General features: G+C 36.3%; 1 protein-coding gene across 1 annotated transcript in view; it reads right to left on the bottom strand.

Moving 5' to 3' along the window:
* Window positions 1–20,976, bottom strand: part of VWA8 (von Willebrand factor A domain containing 8) — a 751,729-nt gene that overhangs the window by 406,204 nt on the left and 324,549 nt on the right. The window contains exon 17 of the mRNA XM_007948177.1: window positions 13,609–13,724. Within this exon, the coding sequence (XP_007946368.1) occupies window positions 13,609–13,724 (116 nt within the window). The remainder of the gene's footprint in view (window positions 1–13,608; window positions 13,725–20,976) is intronic.

Here is a 20,976-nt window from a genome sequence, read left to right as displayed (position 1 = left end):
AGAAGAAGAAGAAGAAGAAGAAGAAGAAGAAGAAGAAGAAGAAGAAGAAGAAGAAGAAGAAGAAGAAGAAGAAGAAGAAGAAGAAGGAGAAGAAGAAGAAGGAGGAGGAGGAGGAAAGGCATAATAAATAATAAAAAAGGGAAATTTAAACAACATGTTTAGCTACAGCTTAAGTACATTCAGGACAGAACTTTTAATTGACTTTGCAAATATAATTTTTAATTCCTTATGCTGAAGCATCATTTTTTTTAAAAAAATACTTTCTTATCCATTCTATAAGTACACTGTCAAAACAACAATCTGGTAAGTAACAGAAGGAATTCTCTAAGTTATGAATAGACTGTTTGAATACCATGTGTTTGGAACATGAAATATAGTTTCCAACCCACACAAATAAAATTATATCTAGAATTTAGGATCCCAAAAGAGCCCAGAGAAATGATTTGTAATCCATAGGTATCTGTGATGTACCACTATGAACTGACCACTATGTTCCAAATAAACATTCTAGAAACACTCCTTTTATTTTAGGCTTTCCACATCTCTAAATCTTTGGTGGTTCCCACAGCCTTGAGTATATTGTTGCTAGCTGCTGTGGTGTCAAACCTTGACTCATGGTGATAAATAAACACATGTGAAATAAAACAAAATGCTGCCTGGTCCTGAGCTAGCCTCATGATTTGTTGGGGATCAGACCACTGTGATCCATATGGTTTTCAAAAACAGACTGCAAGGTCTTTGTTCCTATTCCATCTTAGTCTGAAAGCTCCACTGAAACCTGTTTAGCATCATACAAACATGCAAGCCTCCACCGACAGAAGGTGGCTGAGCATGAAGGACACTGGCCAGGAATCGAACTCAGGCCTCCGACATGGAAGGCAATTCTATCACTGAACCACCAATGCCTTGCCTTGAGTATAAGCTCTAAGAAATGAGAAGGTCATGTGAACCAGAGGCAAACGGATGAGCATGCAATGAACTGCCGAGTTTCTCGTCCCAGTAATATTGCTATCCACACATCTGACACCAACTAGCTCCCATCTACAGCCTCATTTTGTTCTAGGCTATGATGTAGGGAAATTTCCATATTTCTAGGCTAAGAGCTTATTATTTGAGTATCAAGTTAGATTTACTGTTGTTTACCTCTGACCTTTTGCACATTTCTTAGATTCTTGTCTTATTGTTCATGACCAAGCCCAGATCCAGTAACTATGGTTTTGTTTTGTTTCCAACGTCCCTGTCCTGGCACCCTGCCCTACTTTCCTCTCACCACTGTGCCACAGACCAGAGTCCAGCTGGTCAACATCAGGCCCTGCAGCAGGATCGCCATACTTCCTAGCAGACCTCTGAGAACGATAATTGATACTTCATTACTCAGACTTTACTTACTGTTCCCAGACACTTTTGACACTTATACAGTGTGTCAATACTATGTTGCCCCTATACTGGAACTTTTCTAGATTAAAAGTCAAAGCCCATGTTATTGTTATTAGGTGTCTTCCAGACAATTCCAACTCCATGTGACAACCAACCCTATGTGACAAAGTAGAACTGTCCCCTTGGGGTTTCTTGGCTGTAATCTTTCTGAGAGCAGGTCATCAGACTGTCTTCCAATGCCTTTGAGTGGGTTTCAACTGCCAACCTTCTGGCCAGTAGTTGAATACTTAACTGCTTTTACCACCAAAGAAGACAAAATGCTCCAAAACTATATGTAAATTTAAGATTTCAACATAAAATCAAAAGTATAAATAAATCACTCAATTACATACTTTAAATAGAAGTTTGAAGTCTAATATCTACTGAGTCCTTGGTCTTTCCTTCACTCTTCTCCACTCATTTTTATTAAAGATTGAAAAACTGCTATTCATTTGAAAAAAACTTTGAATTTAAGGGAAAAAAAATGGCTATAAAATTCATTGCATTTTTTTTAATAAGCACCAGATAAACTAATTCCCACTCCTTTCACCAAAAACCCCTTTATTACTGAAAGATGGTCTAAATTTACTCAGGTTCTCAGTAAGAAATCTGAAGTCACCCAGCAGATCTAATTGGCGTGAGATTTTCTTTTGATTTTTGTCTGCTAAATAAAATGCTTTATGAATGTAAGTGTCCATTTTTGTTTCAAATTTTCCACAAAATTCCATTTATTTTCACTGCTTCAATATAGAACAGAATGTGGATGAACTTGGAGAACATTATGCTGACTGAAATAAATCAAGCACAGAAGGACAAATATTGTATGAGTCTGTTATTATAAAAAGCCAAGTAAAGTTTTAAAATATACATGGAGAGAGCGAAATCTTTAAACAAACAAAAAAAAAAACACACCACTTTATAGACTTTTGCTTGTTTGTTTCCTTCTTGCCATTGTGCTATCCTGTAAACCAAAACAACCCAACTCATTGCCATCAGCAACCCCCCTTTGGGTTTCTGAGGCCGTATCACTATGGAAGTAGATTGCCCAATCTTCCTTCTGAAGAGTGACTGGTGGGGTTGAACCACCAGCCTTCTGGTTAACCTTAGGCACTACGCCGCCAGTGTTATTCTGTACAAAAAAAAAAAAAATTCACTGCTCTTGAGTAGGATCTGACTTTTAGTGACCTCGGTATCACTACAGAAGTAGATCACCCAATCTTCCTTCCCAGGAGTGGCTGATGGGTTTGAACCACCAGCCTTCTGGTTAGCAGTCAAATGTCTTAGGCACTTTAAAGGCTCACTCAATAGTCTTGCTAAAGTCAACAGATGGTTCATTAACAAGATAGCTATTTTATCACTCATTTGCAAAAAGCCAGGGGGTGATGAGAAAATGGAATTTTCTTTTGGTAGTTGATAACCCCAGAAAGAACAGCTGGCTATCTGATCAGTGAAATATTCATGAATTTCACAAAAGTAAGCAGTTTTTTTTCTTGTTTTTTTAATTTTCCAATTATGAAATATTTCAAGTATACAGAAAATTACAAAGAATATTAGGCATTCTATTTGTTTCCTTCATCCCTAAAAGTAACTCTTACCCTAAAATACAAGTAGATTGACTTCATTTTAAATGCTGTATAGTGTTTCATTATATGAATATATCAATTTACATATCAGTCCAAGCTGATGAATATACAGGTTGTCTCCATTTTTTTCATTATTATAAACAATGATGCAAAATATTCTTGTATATGCCTCCTTACATATATATGCAAGTCTGTCTCTGAAATAGATACCAAGTAGTGGAATTGTCAGATCCTAGGGAAGGTTGGGCAATCCTACTTCCGTAGTGATACTGCCTCGGAAACCCAAGGAGGGGTCGCTATGAGTCGGGTTTGACTCCACGGCACATAACAACAACAACAGGGCATTAATATTAGTTGATAAATTGACTGTACAATTGACCGTGAAGTGATAAGACTTGTACCCAACAGCAGTAATGAAATTCCATTTCCTAACAGTCACAAAGGAAAATTAAATTTTGAAGTCTCATGGACCTAAAAATGATAGTTAATTACGGTTTTCAATTCTATTTTTCTGATCAAGAAGGAGGCTGAGAATCTGAAATGTCTATTGGTCAACCCCATTAAGTTTTCTCTGTATGCATATTCATCCTTTACATTTTGTAGGTTGATTCTTTTTTCTTATCAATGTGTAGTATTTTGTGTCCCTGAATACCAATCCTTTCTTGATTATAAATTTTGTAAAGTATCTTCTCTCAGTTTGCAGCTTACAACTTATAGAGTGGTTTATAATGTTTTTTGTCATGTATACAATTTTACAATTTTGTATGGTATAAAGTAGAAAATATTTTTTTTGACCATTTATTGACAGGTCAATACATTCACAAGCTGATGTACAATGCTATCTCCAACATTTACTAAGCTCCCATATATATATCGGTCCGTTTCTGGACACTGCAGTGTATTCTAAAGGTGCATTTGTCATTCCTTGCACCAATACCATACCATTATAATGAATACAGTTTTACAATGGATTTTGACATCTGATAGTAAGTACAGTCTTCTTAATCTTCTTAAAAATTCCCTTGGCTACCATTGACCCTTTATACATCTACAGAAGAAAGATGTGACAGTCTTTCTGTAAAGATTTACAGCCTTGGGAACCCTATGGAGCAATTCTACTCTGCACTATAGGGTTGCTATGAGTCAGAATCAACTAGACAAATGTAGGTTTATACCTCCATGCTAATTTTGAGCTCAGCTTGTCAGATATTAAAAAAATAATAACAAAATAACCATGGTGGGAGATAAAAATAAACAAACAGATTTACCATACCGAGTCTTCCCTTCTATGACCATGACAAAGCTTTCCATTCATTATTATTTTTTTCTTTTTTTAGTTTCCAACAAAGAATAACAGTTTTCTCCATGCTGTTGTTGGGTGCTGTCAAGTCAGTTCCAACTCATAGATACCCTATGTCTGGTCTTGTATGTTCCCCCCAATTGTTGTTGTGTTTGAGTCCATTGCTGCACCCACTGTGTCAATCCATCTCATTGGGAGTCTTTCTCTTTTTCATTGACCCTCTATATTACAAAGCATGATGTCCATCCCCAGGGACTGGTCCTTCCTAATAACATGTCCCAAGTATGACAAGTCTTGCCATCCTTATCTCTAAGGAACATTTTGACTGTATTTCTTCCAAGACACATTTGTTCATTCTTCTGTCAGGCCATTATATGTTCAATATTCTTCACCAATATCATAATTCAAAGGCATCGATTCTTCTTCAATCTTCTTTATTCATTGTTCAGCTTTTGCATGCAAGAGATGATTGCAAATGTCATGGCTTGGGTCAGGCGCATCTTAATCATCAAAACGACATCTTTGCTGAATCAATACAACAGATGATTTCTTGACTGCTACTTCCATGAGTGTTGAAGGTTTTTCTGTAAAGATTTGATATGTCATTTGATAGATATACTCCTAGATGCTCAAAGCTTTCTGCTACTATTCTCAATGCAATCATTCTTTGTCACTGGAGTATAGGAATGCCACTGATTTTGGTGCATCAGTAATTTCCTTAAACTCTATTTTTTTTCTAATAATTTGTATATAATTCCTTTTTTTTTTTAAATGTAATCAATCCTATACTCTGAGACAAATGCAATGACTAGAAGTGCAGAAAACTGTCATTCTTGTTGCTTTTATTCACAATTCTAAAGGAAATATCTTAAGTATTTCTTTATAACAATATGTTTCCTGTAAATTTTTGGTTGTTGTTGTTGTTATGTGCCGTGGAGTCGGACCTGACTCATAGCAACCCCTCCTTGGGTTTCTGAGGCGGTATCACTACAGAAGTAGATTGCCTGACCTTCCTTCCGAGGAGTGGCTGGTGGGTTTGAACCGCCAGCCTTCTAGTTAGCAGTCAAGTGGCTTAAGCACTACACTACCCTTTATCAGATTAAAGAAGCTCATTTTATAGTTTTCCCTTCATAAATTATTCCTGTTTGGTTTGAGTATCATGATTACATTAAACTCAAAGTGAACTGGAGTTTACACTGTTTAGTCTCTAGAACAGTTTGTATACAATAAAGATTAGATCTTCAGTGATAAGTTGGTAAAACCTGAAAATAAAACTATTAAGGAATGATATTCTTTATAAGATTCTTAACTCCTAATATGGTTTCTTTCATGGTTATGGATCTATTTGAATTTTCTATTCCTTCTTGAACAATATAGTTAATAAATTCAACTCTAGAAAATTCTCTTTTTTAATCATAGTTTTGTAAATGTTAACTTTATCTGTAGATATGTTACTTTGTACTTCCTAATACTGCTTATTTGTGTTTGCTCTCTTTTATATAAAGATCAAATTCACAAAGATTTTATTTATTAGGACTTTCAAAGAACCACTTTTTGTTTGACTAATATTATCTATGGTTACTTTGTTCTTGTTCTTAGTTTTATTAATTTGTGCCCTTAACTTCAATATTCTATTCCTTTTACTTCCTTTCGGTTTAGTCTGTCAGTTTTTAACTTCTTAAGTTGAATGTTTAGCTCATGAATTTTTTCACTCTTCCTTCCTACTATGAGAGTTTAAAGCCCCCACCTCCAACCCACAAAAAAATCTTCTTGAAGTGCTATTTTAGATGTATTGTTCAAATATTGAGATTCAGTTTTGGTCATAGAGTTGAAAATGCTTCATAATTTCAAGTGATACATTTTTTGATGCATGATTTAGTGTGTTTTAAAATTTCCAAATATATGGACTGGGCAATCTACTTCTGTGAAAATTTATCTTGTCGGAAACCAAAGGGGATTGCTATGAGTTGGAATTGACTCAATGGCAATGAGGGTTTTTTTTTTTTTGTTTTGTTTTTTGGTTTATGAGCTTTAAAAGGGTATGTTTTGTTATTACTAATAATTCTGTTGCTTTCTGGTTATAGGAAATGATCTTTATGATAAAGATTCTTTGGTATTTATTGAGCACTGGCTTTTAATAAGGAGCTCTGATGGCATATTGGGTATGTTTTGTTATTACTAATAATTCTGTTGCTTTCTGGTTATAGGAAATGATCTTTATGATAAAGATTCTTTGGTATTTATTGAGCACTGGCTTTTAATAAGGAGCTCTGATGGCATACTGCCTGAGGCATTTGACAGCTAACCAGAAGGTTGGCGCTTCAAACCCACCAGCCACTCCTTAGAAGGAAGACTGGGCAGTTTACTTCTGTAGAGATCCCGCCTCAGAAACCCAAAGAGGGGTATTATGAGTTGAAGTTGACTTGATAGCAGTGAATTTGGTTTTTTTTTTTTTGGCTTTTAATATGTTTCAATTTTTGTTATGTGGCACAGATTTTTCATGTGTACTTGTAAAGAACATATACTTTTTGTCCATTGGGCAAGGTCTTATGTTATCAAATTTGTTATTGAGGTTGATCAAATTTTCTCTATCTTATTTAATTTTTACAACATATAATCTATCAGTTTCTCATGCACTTTATCTTCAACCATGCTTTTGGCTTTCAAGTGAATTTTGCCTAATAATAATAATATTACCTCTTTTCTTTTTTGGTTAGCATAGGCCTGGAATATTATTTTCTTTAAGAGTGTCTGCAATCTTTCCAAATTATATTTAAGTGTGAATCTTCTAACAGTATATAATTAAGGTTTGTTTGTTGTAAATTCTCATTCAGAATCTCTCACTTTTGTCAAATTTAATCTTGTGTGACATCCGTGATTATTTCTAAAGTTATTTTGTATTTTCCTTTTATACTTATTTCTTCTTTTTCATTTTGTTCTGCCTATATTAGATTGATCAAGTTTTCTTTATAACCTTATTTCCACCTTCACTGGTTCAGATCCCATTCTTTTAGTGGCAACCCTTAAAATTATACGTGAATATTTGACTTCACAAAGTCTGAAGGGATTCAATACTTTTGTTCTCTTAAAGAAGAGAAAACACTAAAAAAAATAATCTTTCTTTTCCCAGGTTCTATATTCTCCTGTTTAGTATTTTAGTTTTACCCTAGTGTTAAATATTCTCTTACATTAAGGTTTATTTTATTATTACTCTTTTAAATATATTTAAATTTAACAACATATTTTACTATTTTCTTTCTCACCATTGTTTCTTGTGTACCAGGCTTTCCTTCTGAATTCAGTTTCCTTCTTGCTTCCTTTAGTAGCTCTGGTAGCAGAGTAGTAAGTTCAGTCTTCACCAAATGACTGTATTTTAGTACGTAGAGATCGGTGGGGTTGATAGTTATTTTCCCTCGACACTATGAGGATATATCCAAACCTTCTGGAATCTATTGTTGCTCATCTGAAGTTATTCATTTAATTTCTTTTCCCTTGTATTTTTTCCTCATAATTTTTAAGTTTTTCTCTTTGCTAATGCAAAGCAGTATCATCACAATAATGTCAGTGCAGACTCGTTTTACTTTATCCTGCTTGGGATCAATGTGCTTCTTCCATCTATAGAATCATGTCTTTCAATTCTAGAACTCTCTGAGCCATTACCTCTTTGAACAATTATTCTCCCTCCTTCTCTTTATTCTCTTTTTCTAAACTGCTATTAGACATATGTTGGACTGTGTCATCCTAGCCTACACATCTATTAATAGTCCTTTCCAGTTTTCATCTCTTTCCTTCTCTGTGCTGCATTCTAGGCTATTTTTTGTTTTTCCTTTCTATTGTGGTTTGGGTGAAAGTTTACAGAGTAAATTAGTTTTTCACTTAACAATTTATACACATTTTATTTTGGAATATTAGTTGCAATTCACTCAATGCAACAGCATTCTTCCTCTTTCTGCTTGTGTTCCCTATACCCATTCATACTTCTTGCCTGCCCCTTCCTGCCTTTTGTGTTTTATTTTAGGGGAAATGCTGCCCTTTAAGTCTCATATAGTTAACTGTTCAGAGTGTGTTTTTCATTAGTATTACTATTCAATTTATAGGCTTGTCCATTGTTTGGCTGCAAGAGGATCCACGTGGGTGGGTTCAGTTTCAAGTTTGAAGGGTGTCTAAGGGCCACAGTCTTGGAGCTTCTACCAGCCTCTGAAAGATCAGTATGTTTGGACTTTTTTATGATTTTGAATTTTGCTCTTCAGTTTTCTTCCCTTCTGTCGTCCTGATCAGAGTGGTCATAGTGGTAATTGTGTACCATCTAGTGCTTTTGGTCTCAGGGTCATGGAGGCTATGGTTCACATAGTCCATTACTCCTTTGGACTGTTTCCTTGAGTCTTTGATTTTCTTCACTCTTCTTTACTCCAGACAGCAAGATACCAATAGTTGCATATTAGATGGCTGCTCACTACCTTTTAAGACCCCAGTCGCTACTCACCAAGAGTAGGATACAGAACATTGTCTTTGTGATATGTTATGCCAGTTGACCCAGCTGTTCCCTAAGACTGTGGTCCTAAGCCCCAATCCCAGTGACTCATTTCCTCAGGGTGTTTGGTTATTCCAGATTATTTTCCATTCCCTAATGCTCACCTTATCAGTATGATCTACTCCTTATTGTATCCACGGTTGTTATTTTATTTCAGTGGGTATATTTTTCATTTCAAAGTTCTGGTTTGTTTTGATTTTTTTTTTTTCCTTTGAACCCCATCAGGTCCTTTTCTCCTCTAGCTTAGTCTTCTAGTCTTTACTTTCTTCTATCATTTTGATCATCTTAAACATAATAATTTGATAATCTCAAATAATTCCATTAGTTTGATTTCTTGCAATTCTATTTTTTCTGAATGGTGTAACTGTTGAATGTCTCTCATGGACCTTTTCCATGTGTGGTTTACCATTTTTTTACACCAACTCCATATTAAAATGGAATGTTTAATGCTCTGGCTTGTAAAAGTGTACTACAAAGTGGTTACCTGAGTTGCTGCTTTTTACTAAGAGCTCCAGGTAATTCAGTGATCTTGTACCAGTTTTTCATGTCATCTTAACTTAGCACCTTGTAGTTACTATCCTATGCAGATAGTATCAACATGAATCTCCCACTCGCACATGATCAGTGCTGGACATTTGATTCCTAATAGGGAACTGTTTCTGCCCCATCTCAAATCCCAGATAAATAAAAATCTTTCACATCCTTTCTCTGGGCTGGCAGGCAAAAGCTTTCAGTCCATAAAAATACTTCCAGACTCTGTTATTTAAGTAGGGGCTTCAGTCATAGGGCTCCCTACTTCACATGTGCCCATAGCCACATCTCTTGTATTTAAATAGATGTTAAAATCCAGCAATCAAACATTAGGCCCCATTCCTATTTGAAAGCCTCCTTGTTAGCCAAACATTAGGTTCTTTTTATTCTGGCTTTGCTTTCTTTATTTCATTTCTTTTTGTTTATTTTAATTTTAGCTTTGTTGTTTTTGTTGTTGTGTGCCATTGAGTCGGCCCCGACTCATAGCGACCCCTCCTTGGGTTGCCAAGGCAGTATCATTAGGGAAGCAGATTGCCCAACCTTCCTTCCAAGGAGTGGCTGGTGGGTTTGAACCGCCAGCCTTCTGGTTAGCAGTCAAGTGCCTTAGGCACTGTGCTACCAGAGCTCCTAATTTTAGCTTTATTGAGATATAATTCACTTACCATGTAATTCATCTATCTAAAGTATACAATTCAATAGTTTTTAGTATATTCCCAGAGTTGTACAGCCATCACAACAATTAATTTTGGGACATTTCATTACCTCAAAAAGAAATCCTGTACTCCTTAGCAATCATTCCTCATGTCTTTATTACTCTCCCCACCACCTGCCTCAGGCAAGCAAAAATCTATTTTTCTGTGTCCATAAATTTGCCTGTTTTGAGCATCCCATATATATGGTATCATATACTATGTGGTTTTTTGTGTCTGGTTTCCGTGATTAAGCATGATGTTGTCAAGATTCATCCACATTGTGACATGTTCAGGATTTCACATCTTTTTATTGTCAAGTAACATTCCATTGTATGAGTATATAACATTTTACTGATCAGTTTATCAGTTTATGAACAGTTGGGCTATTTCTACTTTGTAGCTACTAAGAATAATGGAGCGATGAACATGTATGCACAAGTCTTTGTTTTCTTTTCTCTTGGGTATTTATCTAGGATACTGCTAGGTCTGACTAGGTAACTCTACATATTACTTCATTTATCACACAAATGGCATTCTTTTCCTTCCACGTTTAGAAAAGAATAGCCCATTTATTATATTATATTCAGAATTTCTAGGTGTTGAGGTAGAGCACACTCTTCAGCCTATTTTGTTCATGTATTTCACTGTCTTTTTTTGTAGTCTTTAGTTTTATATATTTTTTAAATATTGAATTTTACAAAACATCAATTAACTTTTTTACTGTAAACAGTGTGGAAATATGGAATTATTCTAAAATTAGGTCCCTTCAATACTGTCTTAAATGTCTATGTTGTTGTTGTTGTTATGTGCCATGGAGTCAGACCCGACTCATGGTGACCCCTCCTTGGGTTGCTGAGGCAGTATCACTACGGAAGTAGATTGCCTAACCTTCCTTCCAAGCAGTGGCTGGTGGATTTGAACCACCAGCCTTCTGGTTAGCAATCGAGTGCTACCAGATAAAGGAGATAATAAAAAAAGACTCATTCTTTAATTCTTTTTGACCTTTATTTTAAATGTTCTTTATCATATTTTCTACATAGACTGTGTGATTGAACTAGTTAATAAATACCATCTGTGTTTTATCAACTTTTAATATTCTAGGATTTTAAATGTTTCTTTATATTTGTTCTTCAAACTTTGATCACTCTTATTTTTTTGATAGTTTCTCCATACTTTGTTTTTATTTGCTTTTTTAAGAGAAAAGTTGATTCAGCCACACAGAATCTGTAGAATGATTCTGATGTGATTATTTCATTCTAATATATCCAAAGTACTATTTTCCCTTACAGCTGCAAGGCTGTTTACATTGCATAGCACTACATAGTTCTATGAACTTACATCTATAACCAAATTCTGACTAAAATGCATGGGTAATGAATCTATAGGAGCTCTGGTGGTGTAGTGGTTAAGGCATTTGGCTGCGATTTGAACCCACTAGCTGTTCTGTGGAAGAAAGATAAGGTGTCTGTTTTCATAAAGATTTACAACTCTGGAAACCCTGTGCGGCAGTTCTACTCCCCCAAAAGGATTGCTGTGAGTTGGAATCAACTTGATGGCAGTGAGTCAGTTCATGACTCAGAAAAACAAGCACTTGTACCTTTTTTTGTTCTGGTTTTCATTTTGAAGTCTAATATTCTTCTAACTTAAAAACAATAATGGTATCAATTTTATTATTTCTCATAATTTTTATGTACTCAAGAATAAACTAAAGACACTATAAGAGAGTTAGGTATAAGAGAAGGATATGGAATGTGTGGCTAATTGCTTCCACAAATATTGCCTCCTTTGCTAGAGACCAGAAGAACTGGATTGTACCCAGCTATCATGAAGGCTGCATGAACCCTGAAACTATTGTCCTGTCTGAGATAATGTTTAAACTTTAAACAAAAAATGTCCCTTGAATTCTTCTTAAAAGTAAATAATAATTTAGTTTAACTGGTAAAGAATGTCTGCCTTGACCATCTTTAAGAACTATCTATCTAGAGTGAAACTGACAACAGCACCTCGAAAGATTAGATAGGGAAATTAGGGAGCAGTCAATTTATGATAACGGTAAGGAACAATTTCGTAAAAGAGCGTGAGAATGGCTATACAACTTGAAGAATGTAATGAATGTCACTGAATTGTACATGTAGAAATTGTTGATTTATTATATTTTCTGCTGTGTATATGCACAACAACAACAAAAATAAAACGAACTATTTAAAAAAAAATACCCTAAAGACATGGGAGAGGAGCCTCATTTTAAATGAATGTACTCTAAGTAGAACAAATTCAAGTTACAACATAAGCAGTTTACTTTACACAAAAAACTGTTTGATAAACCGAAATCATTATAGAGGGCAATTACAGATTCTCCTAACCTGAAGACAGATTATCTTTAAATTCTTTTATATATGCAAGAATGGACAGTAGGCCTAACTACCATAAAAATAATTATTAGAGTTGTACATCAGTATTAACTGCAGCACTATTAACAATAGCCAAAAGATAGAAACAACCTAAATGTCCATAAACAGATGAATGAATAAACAAAATGTGGTATATACATACAATGGAATACTAGTCAGCTGTAAAGAGAAATGAAGTCCTAATACATACTGCGACATGGATGAACCCAGAAAACATTACGCCAAGTGAAATGTCAGTCTGTGAAGGACAAATCTATGATCCCACTTAGCCAATACAGGCAAATATATAGAGAACAAAGCTTATCAGTGGCTGCCACGGATGGGACAGAGGGAAAAACAGGGAGGCATTAGGGGGTACTGACTTTCTGCTAATGATGGTAGAACTATTTGGAAAAAGATAGTGGTAATAGTTGTACAACATGATAAATGTAATCACTGTCATTGAAGGACACAGGCAAAAATTGTTAAACTGGCAAACTTTTTGTTATACATGTATTTACCACAACAAAAATACATAAATAAATACTAGATAATATAAAAATAATCTAAAACTCTGGGATTAGTGGGGTCTATTCCTAATCTTTTCTTACTATCCTTCTAAAATAGTTTCATGCAAACATTATTCTGGGAGAAAATTCTATAGGCCAATGTTTTACAATCTCTTGTCAACAAGTATTGAATATTAGTGTAGAGTGAAAATTTGGGCAATGGGGCAGTGCTATCAAGCAAGGAAACTTCTACTAGAATTTGGGAAGTGATAAGTCTAATGTTGCAGAGCACTATCTGAGAATTCAAATGGACCAGCATCCAAGTCCCAACCCAACTATTTACTACTGTGCAACTTGAGCAAATTATTTCACCAATTTTCTCAACTATAAAACATCTCTTAAAATTGTTAAGTCTAAATAAGATAATACATGCAAAGACAATAGTGCAATGTTCAGGACTCACAATACTCAATAAATATTAGTGCCACTGTGGCTGTGCCTAATAATTTCTAAAAATGAAACTCAAGTCTTAAACAGCTAAATACAAACCAATACTTTTTGCAGGCCTGTGAATCCAGACTACCAATTAAATTTAAGTTACTGTTTTAACCAAGACCCAGAGCCTTGAACTTGGTAAGAAGGGAATATATGGTTACCTGGAAAGGCAGGCTTTAGTAACAGCACTGTGAAGATTTTCATTAGGATACAGTGACAGCCGACGAGAAATCCGCAACAGTTGTCGGGTAGAAAGTGATGCTGCCAATGACTGTGCCTATCAAAAGGCAAAGACAGCCTGTTAAGAGTCTTGTTTTAACTTGCCAACAGTCCCTTTAGATGGATATCATAGAAGAATTCATTATCCTGAAGGACAAGGCCAAACTTAAAATAACTATGTACTGTTAATGAATTACAAGCAAAAATACATAGAAACCAATTTACACTTAAAATATCATTAAAGACACATTTAAAAGAGGATCAGTCTAAAGAGTGTTTATCAATTAAATTCAATTAAAATGTTTTCATTATGCTAAGTTCTTTGTGCACAGAGGTGGTGGAAGAGGGTGGTTAGGTGGAGGAAGACAGGATGTTACACAATACAGGTTGCACCTGATGTAAAATGACATAAAATTAACTATTGTTTTTCTTTTGTTGGCTTACACAAAGCCAACCTGTAAAGATACCCAGAAAGTGCTTAGAATTCTAAACAAATATGTGAGTTCTGAGATAGAAAAAAGGAGTGGACAGTTTAGGATGCTGACCATAGAGAGCCCATCAGTACATCACTGGGGGCAGTTTGCTTTTTGGAATCCTTCCTCTATACAGTCTGAATAATTTTGCTTTGTTTTCTTATACTTCTCCAGACCCCACCAATAGAATTGCTACTGTAGAGCCCAGGACATGGTAAATACTAAAATATTTCTTGACTTGAACTTGAAGTTATCTTGGCAAGGCAACATAATATAATGATAAAGTTTATGGCTTTGGAATGAGACAAATCAGATTCCCACTTACTAGCTGTGTGAGCTTGGCAAATTAGTTGACCTGTTCATGCCACAGTTTCTTCATCTCTAGAATGGAGATAATAATGCCCTCCCTTTATAAGGCTGTTAAGAGGATTAAATTAGAAAATGACTCTAAGGCACTTAGCACAGGGCAGACATGCATGGGCTCTCAGTAAATGTCAGTGATTATTATTAAAGCAACCTCTTCAAAATGAAAAATCTAACAGAGGAAGGGGATCAGACCTGTATATCAGCATGAATTCAATGAATCAGATTACTATGGCCTAACTCTTATCTAAGAGCAGCAGCATGAGGAGATGGCAGTTATCACTGACAACCACGGTAGAGAAGCACTTCTGAAGCAACTGGTTGATCCTATGGGAGGGCAGAGTAGTCAGGATGATGCCACAGAGGATATGAGCGCATCCAAGGAGCCCTGGCCACCTGAGGGTCTAGAGAGTTGTTACGGATTGAGTTGTGTCTCCCAAAAATATGTGTTGTGAATCCTAATTATATGTGTTGTGAATATAATTATAACCTGTGGTTATAATCCCATTTGGGAATGGGTTGTTTTTATTATGTTAATAAGGCAAGATGAGATTGGGTATGTTTTGAGTCAATCTCCTACAAGATATAAAAGGAATAGATTAAGCAAGCAAAGATGGGGGAAGAAAGATACCACAAGAAGATCATCAAGGAATGAAAGTGCAGTAGCTCAAAAGAGACAAAGACCTTACTCCAGAGCCAAAAGAGACAGAAAGCCTTCCCTTGGAGCTGGTATCTTGAATTCAGACTTATACCTTCCCAAATTGTGAGAAAATAAATATCTGTTTGTCAAAGTCACCCATATGTGAGATTTCTGTTATACTAGCACTGGATAACTAAGACACAATTTGGTAGCAAGAAGAGAGGGTACTGCTCTAACAAATACCTAAAATGTGAAAGTGGTTTCAGAATTGAGTAATAGGTAGAGGACGGGAGAGTTTTAAGGTATCTAATAGTAAAAGCCTAGATTGCCTTGAAGAGACTGTTGATAGATTTATGGAAGGCAATTATGTGAAGGGTTCAGAAAAAAATGAGGAGAGCCACAGATAAAGTATCTATCATCTAAGAAAATACACATGGTGCCAACAGAATATTGCTAAATGTGTGGACATTAAATGTGCTTCTGGGAGGCTTTAAAAGGAAATGATGAACATATGATTGGACAATGGAGAAAAGATGATGCTTGCATGCAGTGGCAAAGAACCTGTTTGAGTTCTATTCAAATGTATGGTAGAAGGTAGAACTTGTAAGTGATGAACTTGGATAGCTGGCTGAGAAGATTTCTAAGCAAGATCTTAAAGGGGCTGCATGGTTTCACCTTGCTGTATATGGTAAAATGTGAGAGGAAAGAGAATTAAAAATGAACTGGGCAAAATGAAAACAAAAATTAAAGTTGTATAACATTCTAATACACAAACTAAGGACATGTATTCTAGAATTTTGATGATGGATGTGGCTATAAAGTATTTTGTTAAAGTAATTAAGCCAGTGACTGATGGATCTAATTACCACAGTAGAAAAGCCATCAGCTTAGACTGAAGGGGATAGAGATAGGACAAAAGAAAGGAAAGCTGTCCACCTCTTGAAATTGTACAGGAAGGAAACAGGCCAAAGGCTCTATATTTATTTCCTCCAAGAAAAGAAAAGTACCATCCTTATAGCAGCTCAGAGCAGCACAACTACTGAAAGGAGCACAAGCAGCAGAACTGCTTTGGTTTCAAAGGGTGGAACCATGTCTTCCTAGGTTTCAAAGAATCAGATCTCCACCAATTTGGTTCTGGATTGTGAGACTGGCATGCCCAAAGGCCAAGAGGATAAGGCTGCAGGCCAAAGCTGCAGGTGTGTGGCTGCCATGCCCAAGGACCAGGAGAATGGAGACTGCCAGGGCTAAGTGGGTGGCATGGCTGCTCAGATGGACTAGGAAAATTGGGCTACCCACAGCCCAAGGAGCAGAATTGCCATGCCACTAGGCCTGGAAGGTAGGACTGAAGCCCAAGACCAAGAGGCCTCCACCCAGAATCCAGAGGATGTAGACAATGCCCAGAGTCTAGAGTGTGGGGCCATTGGCTAGATGGTCTCAGAGAACAGAGGATTATTTTCAAATGTTGAGAGCTAATGTAATGTGTTCTTCTGGGTTTTGGACTTGCTTGGTGTCCATTATCCTTTCTCGCCCTACAATTTCTCCCATTTGTAATAGAAATAGCTACCTGTACCTGTTCCACCAATGTACTTTGGAAGCAGGTAACTTGGATAGTAGATTTCACAAGTTCACAGATGAAGAAGAATTTTGTGCTAGGATGGAATACACCTCAAATCCTACCCATATTTGATTTAGATTATTTGGAAGATGAGATTTTGGACTTGGAATTGATTTAAGACTTTTGGGATGATGTGATAGGGTGAACATGTTTTGCACATGGGAAGGACATGAATTTTTTTGAGGGGGGAGGGGGCAAAGGATGGTATGCTATGGATTAAACTATATCCCCAAACATATGTGTTACAAACTCTAACTTCTATGCCTATGGTTATAATCCCATTTGGGAATGGGTTGTCTTTTTTATGTTAATGAGGCAAGATGAGTATTGGTATGATCTGATTCAATCTCCCACAAAATATAAAAGAAGCAGATTAAGCAGGCAGAGATGGAGGAAGAGAGATGCCAAATCAAAAGAGGATCAACAAGGAACTGAGCAACAGAAACTCAAGAGACTTTTCCAGCCTCCTAAATTGTGAGAAAATAAATTTTTGTTTGTTAAAGCCACCCTCTTGTGGTATTTTAGTTATACCAGAACTAGATCATAAGACAAGAAAGAACTCCATAAAATTAACAAGAAGTTCAGAATAGATGACAGGAAGATGCCAGACATACTGCAAATTTGTTTCTTTCAGTGTTTTGACTAAAATCCTCTATGTAACAAAAAAGAAAAAAAAAAAAAACCATTGACTTTTCCCTCCTCCTGTACTTTACAGCTCCATGAGAACTTGATCTGCTGTCATCAGCATTATATTCCACCTAAACTTATGTTAAACAGTCCTGTTGGGACAAGATTGGGAGCATGGCCACTACTTATGATTTACTTTCTTTTCTATCAAAAAACACATTCCAAGTTCGAAGAACTCATTTAAAAGCAAACATTTGGTCCATCCTTGTTTTCAACAAATTTGCATTCTAGACATGGAGAGAATATTTAAATATAAGAAAGAGTAGAATTACAATTCAAAATAGCATCTAACATAATGCCAAAACAAATAGAGCACTGATGATTGCTACCAGAGCTTAAAATGTGCAAGTGGGCAGGGTAAATGCTTTGAACAAAGGCATGGAAACAAAAGGAACAGAAATACCTGTAGAACATGAGGAAACCTGCCCAGCTTAACTAAAGTCCTGATGGAAGGCTTGCTTCCAAATAAAAAAGATCTGTGAATAACATTTGGAGCATTTTGGCCTTTCTCTTATGGCAATAGGACTTGTTGTTGTTGATAATTTATTTTGTTGTTGAGAACATACAAAGAAAATGTGTTAAACCTCAGAAAAACCGAATCTACTGCCATCGAGTTGATTCCAACTCATAGTGATCCCCATTGGGCTTCCAGCCTACTGAAACTGGAGGCTTCATTTAACTCAGACAGTGGCTGGCTGCTGAGGCTGACAAACCCAAGTTCAACAAATAAAATGGCAGAATCCCAAAATTATCAAACAACATGGCAGGTCACTGGCTCAAGTCTAGGAACAAGCCTAAGCTCAGTAGATAACATTGCAGGCCATTGAGATGAAGACTCAGCTACATGCAGGGGCCAAGTGTGCCAAAAGGCTCCAGAGACCTTTCTCAAAGGTTTTTCTTATATGTTGGAAGCAGATCACATCCTTAAGGCAGCTACTCAGCTGTTCCAGTAGATTCCACCATGGAGTTGATTACCAGTCTCATTATGGGGAATAACTACCTTCAGATGCCCAGCCACTCAAAACCAGGCCCAGCCAAGTTGACACACAACTTAACTACCACACTAGTTAAGCTAAACTACTGTTTGGTTTAAGAATAATTCAGGGGACATTTTTGTTTTAAGATTTAAAGATTATCTCAGGTCAATAGTTTCAGGGGTTCATCTAGCCTCCATGGCTCCTGAAAATCTGAATATATGAGAATTTGAAATTTTCTCCTCTGTTTTCCCGTTTTAGTCAAGGCTCTTCCATAGAACGTTTGATCAAAATATTCAGAATAGTAGCTGAGCACCATCCAGTTTTTCTGGTCTCATGTTGAAGAAGCTAGTTGTTAATGGAGGCAAGTAGCCTCACGTTGCATTTCATCCTCCTATTCCTGAGGCTCCTTCTTTATGTTGCTCCAGAAAAATAGAGACCAATAATTATGCCTTGGATGGCCACTTAAAGGCAATAGGACTTTGTTTAATGCAAGAGAGTAACATAATTTCAGAAAGATTAAGTTAGAAGTAGAACTTCCAATGGTTGTAACAGTACTCCAACAGGTAATTGCCAGAAATTCAAGCTGGATTCAGAAGAGGATGTAGAACAAGGGATATCACTGCCAATAACAGTTAGATCTTAGCAGAAAGCAGAGAATACTAGAAAGATGTTTACCTGTATCTTATTGACTAGGCAAAGGCATTCCATTGTGTGGATCATAACACATTATGGATAACATTGTGAAGAATATGAATTCTAGAACACTTAGTTGGGCTGATGAGGAAATCATACACAGACTAAGATTCAGTCATTCAAACAGAACATGAAGATATTGCATACTTTAAAATCAGGAAAGGTGTATGTCAGCGTTGTATCCTCTGACTACACTTATTCAATCTGTATGCTGAACAAATAAGCCTAGAAGCTGGACTATGTGAAGAAGAATGTGGCATCTGGATTGGACGTAGACTCATTAACCACCTGCGAAATGCAGATGACACAACCTTGCTTGCTGAAAGGGAAGAGGACATGAAGCACTTCCTGATGATCAAAGACTGCAGCCTTCGGTGTGAATTACACTTCAACATAAAGAAAACAAAATCTTCACAACTGGACCAGTAAGCAATATCATCAACAACATCAATAGAGAAAAGATTGAAGTTTTCAAGGATTTCATTTTACTTGGATCTATAATCAATGCCCATGGAAGCAGCAGTCAAGAAATCAAATGACACACTGTACTGGACAAATTTGCTGCAAAAGACTTCTTTAAAGTGTTCAAAAGCAATGATGTCACTTTGAGGACTATGGTATGCCTGATTCAAACCAATGTATTTTCAAATGTCTCACATGGTTGTGAAAGCTGGACAATGAAGAAGGAAGATCATACAAAAATTGATTACTTTGAATTGTGTTGTTGGCAAAGAATACTGAATATACCATGGACTACCAGAAGAAAGAACAAATCTTTGGAAGAAGTACAGCCACAATGCTCCTTAGAAGCAAGGATGTTGAGTCTTTGTCATTGGACTTTGCACTTCTTATCAAGAGGGACCAGTCCCAGGAGAAGCACATCTCATGCTTGGGAAAGTAAAGGGTCAGTGAAAAAATAACAAGATGCTCAACAAGATGGACTGACACAGTGCTGCAACAATGAGCCCAAACATAGCAATAATTGTGAAGATGGTGCAGGACCAAGCAGTATTTTGTTCTGTTGTATAGGAGTCGCTATGAGCTGAAACTGACTCAATGGCACCTAACAACAACAATGTATTTAACATTATCAAATTTGTAACTCCTTTTTTTACCTTGTAAAAAAAGGTGAGGATGTGAAGCACATTCCGTTAGTTACAATGGTTTACCAAGAGTATACCTCAAAGGGTTTGTTGCTTTAACTCAAAAACTCACTGCCATGGAATCAATTAGACTCATAGTGACCCCTCCTTGGTTTTCTGAGGTGGTATCTCCACGGAAGTAGAATGCCCAATTTCCTTCCAAGGAGTGGCTGGTGGGTTTGAAGCATCAGCCTTCTGGTTATCAGTCAAATGCCTTATGCAATATGATTGAAAAAGTAAAAATACAGAAGAGAAATTTTTTTTTTTTAATTTTCTTTTTTCCTCTGAAGAAATTTTATGAAAATATAACATTTCAGGGAAAGAAAATTCTAGGGAACAATCTGTCAATAAATTAACCATTAATTCCTCAATTTATGTATTCATTTATCAAATACTTGTGAAATGTTTACTATGTGCTAGGTACCAGGCTGGGAAAAGTCACAAAAGAATGAATAAGATCCAACCTCAAGGAATTCAAATATCAATGGGAGGGTATAAATTAGATACAAATACAAAAGGTCAACATCAGAAGTATATGCCAAGTGTCATGAAGAGTAGAGTGGAGAGTTCTGGCAAGATGGCGGACTAGGCACAAGGACTGCACAGACGCTCTTCAACAAAGAAAAGGGAAACCAATTAGCACAGACACAGAAGATAATCTTGGACCCCTGAGCCTTGAAGGGAAGGATACAAAAGTGGACTAAACCCCAACTAGCAGAA

This window comes from Orycteropus afer, unplaced genomic scaffold (assembly GCF_000298275.1).
Source record: "Orycteropus afer afer isolate SDZICR_OR568_19922 unplaced genomic scaffold, OryAfe1.0 scaffold00207, whole genome shotgun sequence".
Taxonomy (NCBI): Eukaryota; Metazoa; Chordata; class Mammalia; order Tubulidentata; family Orycteropodidae; genus Orycteropus; species Orycteropus afer.
The sequence above is the reverse complement of the archived record's forward strand: the minus strand, read 5'-3'. Positions and strand labels throughout refer to the sequence as shown.